The 13,168-nt window shown below is 37.2% G+C and overlaps 1 protein-coding gene across 1 annotated transcript in view; it reads left to right on the top strand.

The window, feature by feature from the left end:
- LOC113050455 (testis-expressed protein 264-like) overlaps positions 1 to 13,168 on the top strand; it is a 53,982-nt gene that overhangs the window by 5,329 nt on the left and 35,485 nt on the right. Inside the window, exon 2 of the mRNA XM_026213422.1 lies at positions 5,608 to 5,829. Coding sequence (XP_026069207.1) covers positions 5,608 to 5,829 — 222 coding nt within the window. The remainder of the gene's footprint in view (positions 1 to 5,607; positions 5,830 to 13,168) is intronic.

Raw genomic sequence — 13,168 nt, 5'->3', positions numbered from 1 at the left:
ATATAGAATAAATATAAATATACACAAAAGAGCTTTTTCACTTTTATCACATCTGGTTAGGACATTAATGCACCAGACTGTCAGCAGCATCCTACAGCAACCCTCTCATAGCAGTCGCATCGTTTCTGAACATCTTTCAGTTCATCACCTTTGAAGCAGTGCTGCTACAGTCATCAAAACGCAGCTTTCACTCAATTTCAAGACAATTATTTCAAACTTCAAACTGTGAGCAGTTTTCTCATTTTATGCACAACCTGCAGGTTTTGAGGACTACGGTAATTTTGTGGAATAAAGAATAAGAGTTAGGCTATTTCTTTTTTTAATATATTACTCTATTGAAGAGCGGCACTTTGAATGTACACTACCTTTGCCAAAAGTTTGGGGTCGGTAATATTTATAAAAATGTTTTGAAAGAAGTCTCTCATACCCACCAACACTGCATTAATCCAGTAAAAATAGAAATATTGTGAATTATTATAACAGTTTAAAATAAGTATTTTATCTTAATATAATAATGTTTATATTCAGCAGACATTACTCCAGTCTTCAGTGGCACATGATTCTCAAGAACTCATTCTAATGCACTGACTTGGTGCTCAAGAAACATTTTTTTTTGTTTATCAGTGTTGAAAAGAGTTACTTCTTTTGAACAGTAATGTATGTATCTCTAAGAAATGTAAATGGTCTTTGGAGAACATGACCCTAAACCAGCCCAATTATATACAGCGTTTCCTTAGGCTATCTAGTCATTCTGACAACCCACTGAACTAGTCAAAGTTGAAAATGTCTAGTTTTGGATTCGCCATGCTCATGCCAATACATTTATGTTTACTGCTAGAAATAGAGAGACACATTTCTAGGTTGGGCTCTGACCTGATCCCTCATGTTCAGCTTTCTTGTACATTATTTTGTCTTGTTTACCCATCTGAAGACACAGAGCAGGGGAATAAGTGCATTTTACAAGAACGAATAGAAAAGAAGGGGGAAATGCTTTCTCCAGAATTACGTTTTGTTGTCTCAGGGCACTGGTTTAACGTTTAGGGATTAAGAAGACCTCATCTTAGATGGCATTAAACGGTAGACTGTCCTCACATTTATTGCCATTTTCAGGAGAAATCTCTGCTGAGTCTTCATATTACTGGTTTCTTCACCTTTTCAGCACTTTATCTGAACTTACTGTTCACATGACAAAAGGAAATGAACCGGTCATGAGTGTTTTGTCCAGCTACTAGCAAAATGTCCTACATGCTTGACTTTTGAATGCCAGTCGCCCTCCTCTGCCTTTTTTAATTAAGACTGATGGCGTGAACTTAGCCTGGAGCTGGGAGTTATGATTAGTTATAGCCTGGTTGTGAGAGCAGGACATGAATGATGGACGGTCATTGTGGTTCCAGGCGCTTCAGTTTAGCGGTGTCAGTCAGCTAATGAAGCTGGAATCGAGAGCATGTGAGGTGTTCCTCGCGTTTCTTCTCTGATTTATGTATGAAGCATTCATCTGATGTTAACCATCTTTAATTGAGAACTTAATCTGAAGCATGCATTATTAAGAATCAAATGAATTTAAAAGGTTTTCCTTAAAGCTTCAGGTTGATTATTTTGGCTATTGCATTGCAGACTCTTGCGGTTGTCCGCTAAATACAAATACCGAAACTCTTGTGATCCTTTTCCATGACAACTCAAATATTATCACAGGCTTTCCAAACTGGGCTTTTTTGCATACTCTATTTTCTGCCCCATTAATTTTGTCCAGATTGCCCCCTATCCAACACAGCACCTACAGTTCCGAGGAAATGATACGCCGTCAGTTTCAATTTCAGTCAGCATGGGAGGCTATTCAGCATTTGGAGCATTCAGGGCAGCTAATCATCTTCTGGAAATTGTAGGTTATACATTGATGTAACAGTAATTAATTACTGTTACATCAATGTATAATTTGAATTAGGGTGATATAGCCAAAAGTGTGTGTGTGTGTGTGTGTGTTTATTTTATTCAATACATTTCTTAATTTATGTGCTCTAAATGCTCTTAAAATTAAAATTTTCATTTATGCACCAATACCTAGTCATACACGGCAATATTTTTTAGCATATAAATATATTTATAAATATATAATATAAAATGACACTCTAGGACTTGCATGAATAGTTTTCAGTGATGATTAAAATGAATCGTTGAATCGTTTAAAATTGTCTCACTGAAAATGGATTCACAGAAATTAACTAAAATTACCAGGTGGAATCCAGGAACTGGAACACATTTTTGCAATTCATGCCCGTGTCTAATAAATGTCATGTGTAATGCAACTCCTTGCCTAGCCCCTCTGAAAAGCCTTTTTTCAAACTCGTGTGAAAAGCATTAGCTCTAGGCTCATCCACTAGTGTGTCATTGCTATTATTCTTTAATGTATGCAGGCTAGCTGTAAGCTTAATGTGGTGGTTGCTGCTTGTTGACCTGGATAGTGTTGTTACACTCGCCATGTTGCATACAGCCTGGTTTTGCTTGTACTTGTATCTCGAGACACTATTTTCTGTAAGCAGTGAAGCTTGTGTGTTTGTCAAAAGCTTGATAAATAGTTTTAAGCCAACCTAAAAAATTTTAAGACTTTTGTCTGTTCTGATTATAGCATACCTGCAGCTCCTCTAGGTGGTCTGCAGAGGTCTCCCTGATGCTGATTCAGGACTTTAATGTCCAGTGTTATATACATAGCCTCTGACTTTTTTGCCTTGGATTTAATTCTAAATTTTAGATTGTGTGGATGTCATTTGTTCTTCTGCAGTTCTGTTATGGTGCAGAAACGCAATGTGAGCTTGCTGTTGCATTTATGTTGATGCTTTGCTTATTTGGTGCTTATGCATGTGGTATGAAACAGACCTTACAATTTTTATAGAGAGGACTGTGAGGTATATTTTAAATTTAAAGTCAGACTACAAAGTTGTTCTGTGCCATATAACGTCCTGACCTGATCTCTAAAGTAAACTCCATGCATCTTTTAGTAATTACACACCTTAATGGTTTCTAGAACATTCCACCGGAGGTCTCCAAGTGGAATTTTGCTCTCTGTATGAAACATACTGAGAAGCACCATGAAAACTCTACTTCACAAACCTTAGCTAATGGTTCAAACCAGGACAGCGATGTTAAGCTCACTATCAGTTTCTTTTCATATGGTTTGGTAGCCTCAAATCCAACTGGCAGCAGCCTTTTGCTTTGATTACTGCTTTGCACACTCTTGGCATTCTCTTGATTCAAGAGGTAGTAACCTGAAATGGTCTTCCAACAGTCTTGAAGGAGTTCCCCGAGAGATGCTTAGCACTTGTTGGCCCTTTTGCCTTCTGTCTGCGGTCCAGCTCACCCCTAAACCATCTCGATTGGGTTCAGGTCCGGTGACTGTGGAGGCCAGGTCATCTGGTGCAGCACCCCATCACTCTCCTTCTTGGTCAAATAGCCCTTGATGCCTTCAGTGTGACTCTACAATTTTCACAGTCATGAAAATAAAGAAAACTCTTTGAATCAGAAGGTGTGTCCAAACTTTTGGTCTGTACTGTATATATATATATATATATATGTGTGTGTGTGTGTGTGTGTGTGTATATACAGCGTATATGCATATATACATATGTATATGTATATAAACTTGCTCCAGTTATCTCCAAGTGTGTTAATTTTGGAGCGAAGTCTGAAGATTCACCGTCTGTGAATTATTTATCAATGTCTAAATGATGTGGTGCTGCTAATGTGGTGCCTGTTGAATTTTCATGAGTCGCCTCTTGAGCCAAGGCTGAGCCGCCTCACTCTCTACAATTATGCAGATCTGAGCACCTTAGAGACTTCTGCGGCATGCAGAGAGGTTTTGCCATTTCTCTGCCAACCCTTTAAAAAAAAAGTGACACTCTCCCTGGAGTGCATGCTCCACAAACTGTGTGTTACCCGTGAGCAATGCCAAACGAGGCTTGGGGGGAATTCCCGGACGTCCTAGACCTGGGAGAATTGGCAAAGGGAGAGGATAAGGGTTGGGAAAGATGATAGAAGTAAATCCTTGTTACATGTCTGCTAATAAAGAATTACCACCTTTTATTGTTGCAGAGCCTTTATCTGTCTAAAAACGACGGGCTATGCAAAGCCGAGCAGAGATTTGCTTTTGAAAATTGCTTTTCCCTGCAGCAGGCCTCTGGAGGGAATACAGAGAAAGAAGCCAAGCAAATGGCAATGTGCTGTGTTTTAGTGGCCATCTTATATTCTCAAGGGCACAACATGCATTCAGAGACTGTTTCCTATTTCATCCAGTTCAAATCATTAGTATTCTGAGTAAATTGGGAAATTAAGAAGATCCGTTTATAAATGTGGCCGCAGAGCCATTTTTAGACTGGCTATTTCAGTGTGCTATCGTAGAGAAGCGCAGTGAGTTTGGAAAGATGCGTAACACACTGTATTGCTTCTTCTCTGCGTCCGCATGGCCAGCACAACAACTCGAAAAAATATTAGGCCTTCAGAAAAGGCCTAAGCATGCCCATTGATGTTTGTAGTCAAATCTAGGGCCACTGCCAGGAACACAGATTGTAAATTTGCTTCCTTTTTGTGGATGTCTGGCGACCAAGTCTTCCCAGTTATCTTTGATTGGCAGAGTGCTTGAGAGTGCTTGTGCTTATTATTTGAATTGGTACTGCATTTACTTGTTTCATCCACATTGGATGGTTGAATTATTTGACATAAACCGGCAAACGACAAGTGAAGGGAAGTTTACTTGTAGGCCTTCTTGCTCCTAGTAATTGCCTGTTGTCTCCAGGGTGCGCTGTCTGGAGAACTGCCAGAAATTCCCACTTAATTTGCTGACAGTTGTGTAGGACAGCAGCGATGGAGAGAGTTCTGAATACCATCATTAGTCCCTGGTTGGAGAAACAAGCTCTTCATTCTGGGAAAAGGGACAAAATGCACACAAAGGGAAAAGTATGGCAGGGTAGAGAGAGAGATGGAGAGAGATTCAAAGGATGGAGGTGGAAAAGAATGACAGACCAGGAAACAGGAAATGAATAGGTTTATGAAAAGGATGTTGATACATTTAGCATGATGTCGGTTCCTGTAAGTGCTGTCAACTTCTCCAGAAGATCATCTAATCGTCGCCCGACAATACCGACATGCAGCATGCAGTCTAAATTACGGATGTTAGCAACATATTGAATCATTCACTGACCTAGTGGGCGAGCACATGCTAGATAAGTAATTAGAGATGTCAACTTTATAAACGCCTTAACTGTTTTGTCATTAATGTATCATTTGATTGCTAGCTCCAGTGCATATGTGATTTTGAGGGGGTGTTTAAACCATCCTACACTGAGTCTAAAACTCTTGGGCATTTTATGTTGTTAACAAAGGTGGTTAAAGCTTCTTGTAGATAGCACTGTAAAACATAATAAGAAACCATCTGACCATTTTGGGGTGGGCTTATGAGAAATTGTTGAAACCACAATTATAGACCATAGCTGAGAAAAAATGGTTCAGAAAACCTTGAAGTAGTTTGCAGAAATGTGTATAGACTTTGTAATCTGACCTGAAAAATTATTTTTCCTTGCAGGCACAGTCTGACGTAATCTCTCTCTCTTTTTGTTTCAGACTCAAGCAGATCAGTGTCGGTATGTAGTGGGCAGCATACTGTGTGAAAATGAAGAGAAACCTGATGAAGAGCTTCAGCGTCTATATGAGAAATTCGGCTACAAGGTCATCTCCTTCCCAGAAGTCACCTGTGCTGTAACTTCCTCGTTTCCAAACAGATGCACTCTGTCCCCCGTCTGTGGTGCTTATAGAGTCTATCCTGAACTACAACAGTATATAAAGGTAACAGTCATGCTTATTTTTACATTTGACTCATAATTACTAACAAAGAACTACTGCATGAATGTTTTGTTTTTGTTTAATGTATGCTGTATGTTTACCTTTTTTAGAACATGGCTCAACTTATAGTTTACAGCAAAATGAAATCCCAATGTATGTGTTGCAGACTGTTATTGAGTTGCAGGGTTTATCAATTTCCAAACCTTTCTCACAGCTGATAATATACCACTAAATTACAATATAGGATACCTTGGCTGAACTTGGTTGGAGTGAACCGCTCTGCTTTATATACTGTAATTTCTATGGTGCTGTACACACCTCACATTGCTACTGGTCAATATATGGCAGATCTTATGGAGGTAACAACTTAACAACTTCTGTTTGGACAGATAACTTGATGGAGAGATGGTAAAGGGGCTGTTAATGAGTTCAATTTGTGTGAGCTTGCTGGTTATCAATCAAAGTGTTAGTTTTGGCAGGTCACATCAGTCAAGCTTGCATCAGCTAATTCTCAGCTGATCCATGTCAACCAATAGGGATACAACGTCTATCACAGCATCCATATGTAAGATCCTAGAGTATCATCTGATGTGTATCGCTGCTCTCCCTGCTCTTATCTATGCTAAGCTACATAAATGTGCAGGGATTTATTGTCCAGAAAAGAACCATACCACCAATCCAGACTATGTGCTAACTGTCTGTCATCTTTGACAATAGCTTTTCTGACAGAAATCAAGCATAGCGTTAGTTCTGGCAACTCACGTCAGTCAAGCTCGTATCAGCTGACTCTCAGCTGTTCCAGGTCTACCTAAAGGGATACAATACCTATCACAGCATCTAAATATAAGGTCCTTTAGTATTATCAGCAGATTCCATGTTGCTTAATAGCTAATTACTAGGGCTGCCCCCGACTAAAGATATTCCTAGTCGACTAACACACCTCCATTTTAGCAATTAGTCGAATAATCGTTAATTTATGATATTCATATAAAAAACACGTATATACAAGGAAAGGTATAGTCCAAGTTGAAGTTTAACACTTCCATATGACAGAATATGCTAAGCATGATATTAGCGCGTTTAAAATGAAAATGAAGCACTTAAAACAGAATAGTAAAGCGTTTAAAGTATACAGCGCTCATGGACACATAAATCAGTGGCTGGAACGTTATAGGCTAATTAACATAAAAACAGCAATCACACTGCCTGTGCATTTTAATAATTTATTATAAAAAATACAAACTGTAACAGTTACATGTCAAAAAAAAAAACAAAAAAAAAAAACAGTTTGAATAAAATAAACTAAAATTCGTTCTTTAAAATAAATTAAATAAACGTATTAGTAACTTAGGCCTAGTACAAAACAAGGCAAAAAAATAAAAATAAATTAAAAAATAAATACTGTAGCAAAAACGCTGTTTGGTATAAAATGACAGTGGAAAATTAATATAATTTTTATATTGTTCAAAAGGAAAATTAAAACGAACAATTTAATAAATGCACATATCAATATCAGAACAAAGCCGCAAACTGCCATTAAGACGACGAGTCTTGACCTAAAACACCAAATTGCAAACATCAGACTAATTTTTCTTACAGAATAAAAAACAACTTCTGCACTTTATGAAAACGAATAAATAAAAATAATATGTACTTATTTATTTGTATAGCCCAACCGTTATAAAAATACCCGTTTTTTATACATAGCCTAACAGATAGCAAACAGAAACACTACAAAAAGCAAATTAAGCATTATTACCTAAGCTTTCAATTCGATTTTATTTTTTTCATATTATGTGAGAAGGAACACCAGCTTGTCTACATTGTTGGGAAGTAGGGAAGGGAGCTTCTCGACTTGTTCACAATGAAGCCGGCCTTTGAAAAGATGCGCTCTGATGGAGTGGACGTGGAAGGGATACAGTGGAGGCGTTTAGCTGCTTTAACGAGCTTTGGATATCGATGTTAAATTTTTTGCCACCATGCCAATGGTCCCGAATCAACCTTTGTTTTATCTGCCAAGTACATTTTTAGTTCATCCTTCTCTTGCATGCTCCTCCTCATCAAGTGCGCTTTGGTGTACCGCGAGGCACGAGATCTCGTTGATCTCTCGTTGCTTTGATATCTGCGCAGCCCCTGATTGCGTAATTTTTTCACGTGATTTTTTTTTTTCCTTTTTTTTTTTCGACTAACCAACTTATGAAAATGTATTCGACCAAGCCCTCTTCATATCGACTAAGGTTTAGTCGACTATTTGGGGGCAGCCCTACTAATTACCCTCCTCCATCCCCAGCTCCTCCTCTCATCCAGTCAGGATTCGGCCTTCTGATTCTCCTTTGAATCAGACTAATAAAGCCCTAGATTTAACTACAATAAAAAAAGTACATTAAATTATTGAACATTAATAAAAAATCTGCAATACATTTATATTGGTAAATTACCATAACACCATTCTAAACTGTATGCTAATTGTCAATCATGTTCTATGATTGTGCTAGCGCTAGTTCTAATGCTGTTTTTGTGATTTTTTTCCAATAAGTAAACATCTAGTGTACACTAGCAGCTAGCTTTCAATGCATTTGCAGCCCCATATAACAAAAGCATTGTGGTAGCTGTGCACATTGGAATGCACAACCAAAATTGGCAAACTCGTGGCTTGCAATATTGACATGACAATCTGTCCTAGTTGTTGCACTGGTGCATGGGCCATCACATATAGTACAATGCTGTCTGTACCAGATGCTCACTTATTTCCCTAGATAAACTGTATTTTGTCTACATACTACCCTTGAATACAAGAAATGTATGTAGTTAATGGACTGGCATGGCTCCATCCTGTGACTAAAATAAACATAACATAAAATAAACATTTGCAGCAATAATTTATAATGTAGATGCTGTCAAGATAACTTTATGTCTTTTTATGACCTTTGGTTTGAATGGTTTCTGTGATATACTTTGGCTTACAATGTTTTTAGTGAATGCAGCTCAGAGCCATTGCTGATTTCACAATGACTACCTCAGTGAATTGTGGTTCATTTTTTGTTTACGATTTGAAAATGAATAATTTTGTTTTCACTTAAACTAATTAAATTTAAATTAAACATTAGTTTTGGTAATCTTTATGGTGGTATTCTGAAAAAAAGGGTTAATATTTTCAAGAAATTGATTAAAATGTAAGATGTATACTATTTTTCTATTATATATATATATATATATATATATATATATATATATATATATATATATATATATATATATATATATATATTAAGGATTGATTGTAAACATAATTTAGCTACAGGTCTTTGTCCATTTTCTTGAAAATAGCCAAAACTATGATGTAAGAACAGTGAAAGCACCTGATTTCACTTGTTGATCTTGCAGGTCTTTTTTTTTTTGGGCTGTCCTTTCCTCTTTCTCTCATCAGCTCACACACTCACACACACACACCTGTCCTAACTTGGCTTGTCTGACAGCTTATAAGAGCAGTGCAATAGTTACATGAGCTGTGCAGTGTAGGAGTCGGCACAAGATGTTGCATTATGGGATTGTGTGTGTGAGTTTGTAATGTGATGTATATGGAGTGGCAGAGTTTACAATAATGGGACTGAGCAGATGAATAATGGAGAGACATTCACAAATGCACGTGTGTGTAGGAAGGGACATGTCTTCACAATGATTTATTGAATAAGGTCTGGCAGAAGTTCAGACTGGTGCTTCCTTTAATATGGAACTGAAGTAAGACTTCATGAGAAGACCTCTGTACACCTTCCACTATCACACAGAGCATGCGCCACACTTCAGCGACAACTCAGACAGGGCATATAATGTCCAGAGTGTTTGCTGTAATATGCTCAAGCAGATCAGTCCCTAGCCTACAATTACTATATTCAACATATTTTTTTATGTTCTAAAAGCATTGGTAATGCATTGCCACTATCTAGCAGGTTTATTTTTATAGTCATATTTTGGTCAACAGTATGTTTGAATTAAAATGGTTAACAGTTATCATGATATGTCTAATTGTTTTTTAGTAATTTTTGGGGCGAAAATATCACTTAAATATACCTACATATATTTTACTAATACATTTTAGTATATTTAAATTGTTACATATGGTCATCTGTGAAAATTTTTGGATGAATTAAGAATGAATGATTTTAAAAGTGATTCAGCTTGTACTGATTCCTATATGTAAATGAACTAAAGGTCTGCATTGTATGGATTTTTAAATCCTGTTCCCATAAGATTTCCTGTTCCCCCAAAATGTTACATTTTGTCCTGCTCCCACCAGCAACTTTAACGTTTAACGTTTTAACGTCCCCCTCTTGCCTGTAAAAGATGACCAAAAAAGGCAACAATCCAGCAACAACTTTGCTACCAAGTATCAATCAGTGATGACCCAAAGCACTTTAAAAGGTCTGTAATATTCACAATGTTGCTTAATTTTAAATCTTAAATTCATTGTGGATATTCAGTGTGTCACCCAGCCCGTGCTTGTGTGTGTAGTTCCTGTAAATATCCTGTGGAGTGAACGTGTTGGGAATGGTTTCTGTTGGTTCTCTGCCGAGCTTAGCATTTGGCACGGGGAGGTGCAGTCTGTTGTGGCACGGGTCAAACACTGAACTGCTCCACTGCCAACCCTAGATATCCCTTTTTATTTTCTCCAATGACAAATTCCTTCTCTTTATTCCTCTCCCACACACCTCTCCATCTTTGGATTAGTCCCTCAGTCCTCTCTTATGTATCGTTCTGTGTGGAGGAGATAAATCACTTGTCCACCCGCTATCGTTAGAAGACACAGACACATTCTTCTCAATCTGCTGAGAAGCCGAGGCTTCTCTGAAGATGATAAACACACTCACACAAACACATGGGCCATCTGTTAGACAGCGAGAGGGCAGAATCTCCTGCACCCACACAGGACTTCATCCCTAAGAAACACAGCTTACACAGAGTATGTGGGCAGTCCCATTACACCGTAACAGTGATTTCAAGCTGTGAGCGCGCGCGCGTGTGTGTGTGTATGTGTGTGTTTGTGAGAGTCCATGCCGACCCGTGAGTGAGCCGTGTGGATCTAGTGGACGGCTGGCTGTCAGAGGATTGACTAAACCCATTAAAAGAGATGAGGAGACGATTTTTAAGAAATAAGAATAAAGGAAGGGCGAGATGAACTACATTAGAGGGATTTGTCTGAGCTCTTACAGTCTTCTAACAACGCACCCCGTCTCAATGCTAGAGTTTTGACTAAACTCCAAACACAAAGTTTTAATCCGATTAAAAGCATCTCACTGATCCACTCAACTTCACGTTTAAGAAATTGAACTGATTAGTGTTTTCTGCCTGATGATGAAAATGTTGGTTGCACTTTTTATAGTCCTTGGTTTCAAAAAGTTCTATAAAGTCCTATAAAAATGTTTTTTTTTTTACTTTGCAGATTAATGAACATCTTTGCCGTTTTTTTGTTAACTTATTTTTCATGAAGATTTTCAGGACATATGATGTATTCTCTGCACGTGTAAAATACTTTTTGTAATGATCATTACATGTTATTAATTTCAAGCTAATCTATCTCAAGTTGACTCCGCCCACCTTGGCAGTTACCTGAACAACATACTGATTTTATTTCCCTCTAGTCCATCAGCTCATGAATAATGCAGCTCTGTCCCTCTGTATCCTGTTTGATGTTATTATTTGTTAAATTAAACATGCAAAATCGGTTATGGTAGTACACGGCATCCATATTTAATGAGGTTTCCACTGTGTGGGCAGCTGGAAAAGAAGCGCAATGAATCTGATAGGGCAAAAAATTAAGCTAATAAAAAGATTAATCAAACATATGGTGATAAGCAAGATTACTTAAAATTTTTTACAAAATGTGAATTTTGTGTGCGTGTATACCACCAGTCACTCATGAAATATTTTTCTGAATAGGCAATACCTTCTCTTAGCACGGTTTTACTTCCTACTAGTAATTTTGTGTTATCTTTTATTAACTGAAGCTTGTTCTAACATATAGTCAGCTAGAAAGGATGAGAGAAGAGAAACGGATAGAAGCTGACCACAGGCTCCCCTTTTATGCTGTATGTGCCCCTCTAGTGGGAGTGTGTGTGGGTGGGCTGGCAGACGGTCTGTTTCGAGCTATTTGATCCTCACAGGTAGCCCTACATCTTTAATGAGACCCTATCCACCCTCCCCCATCTCTCTCACTTTATTTACCTTCACCTGGCCTTCCTTTGGGCCTATTTACACCTGCTATTAATATCTGTTTTGGGCATCTAAAAGATTTGGAAGCATATATGCATACTGTTCAAACATTTGGGGTTAGTAAGATTATGTAATATTTTTAAAACAAGTCTCACCAATTCACCAGTCTGCATTTACTTGATTAAAAATACAATAAAAACGGTAACATAATAACGGTAATGTTATTTCAATTTCTAAGACTGTTCTATTTCATTATATTTTAAAATGTCATTTTAATATACTGATTTGGTGGTTTAAAGAATTATTTCTTTTTATAATCAATGTTGAAAATATTTGTGCAGCTTTATATTTTGGTGAAAACTGATATAAGTTACAATTATTTGATGAATAGAAATAGATCACACAGTCATAGAATAGCACTTATTTGAAATGGAAATCATTTGTAACGTTATACATGTCTTTTATTTGTCTACGTTGATCAGTTTAGTGGATCTTTACTGAATAAAAGTATTAATTTCCTTCAAAACTAAATAAATACCTACAGACTGTACCTAGACTAGTCATTATTTAAATAATCTAAACATGCAGCCAAACTACTCTTTGTAAAAAGTAGTCAACTACACTATAAAACAAATGTAAAAATAAAATTAATTTATTGGGCAATATAATATGCAACTGGTACATCAATCAAAAATATTCAATTATATTTGTAGTTGTAATATAGTCAAGGATATTTTTGCAATTCAAGCACAAAAACCATGAGAATATCAGGTTGTGTAATGTTAAACAGAAAAATTTAGATAAGAATAATAGAAGGAAAAAGAAGGTTTAAATGGCAATCTGCTGGCAAACTAACCACTTGTATTTGGATGGATGTTAATAGTAGGTGCCTCTCTCTCTCTATCTCTCTCTCTCTCTCTCTCTGTCTCTCTCTCTCTCTCTCTCTCTCTCTCTCTCTCTGTCTCTCTCTCTCTCTTTCTCTCTCTCTCTCTCTCTCTCTCTCTCTCTATCACTCTAAGCCTAAATATGTGGTAGCTATAACTGACTAAAGTGGCTTTAAATTGCCTAGCATTCAGCAAAAATTAACTACACTATTTGTGCAGCCTTTTAGACTATTCTTGTCAGACGATCATTG

Source organism: Carassius auratus, chromosome 31 (assembly GCF_003368295.1).
Source record: "Carassius auratus strain Wakin chromosome 31, ASM336829v1, whole genome shotgun sequence".
In the NCBI taxonomy this organism is placed as follows: Eukaryota; Metazoa; Chordata; class Actinopteri; order Cypriniformes; family Cyprinidae; genus Carassius; species Carassius auratus.
The sequence above is the reverse complement of the archived record's forward strand: the minus strand, read 5'-3'. Positions and strand labels throughout refer to the sequence as shown.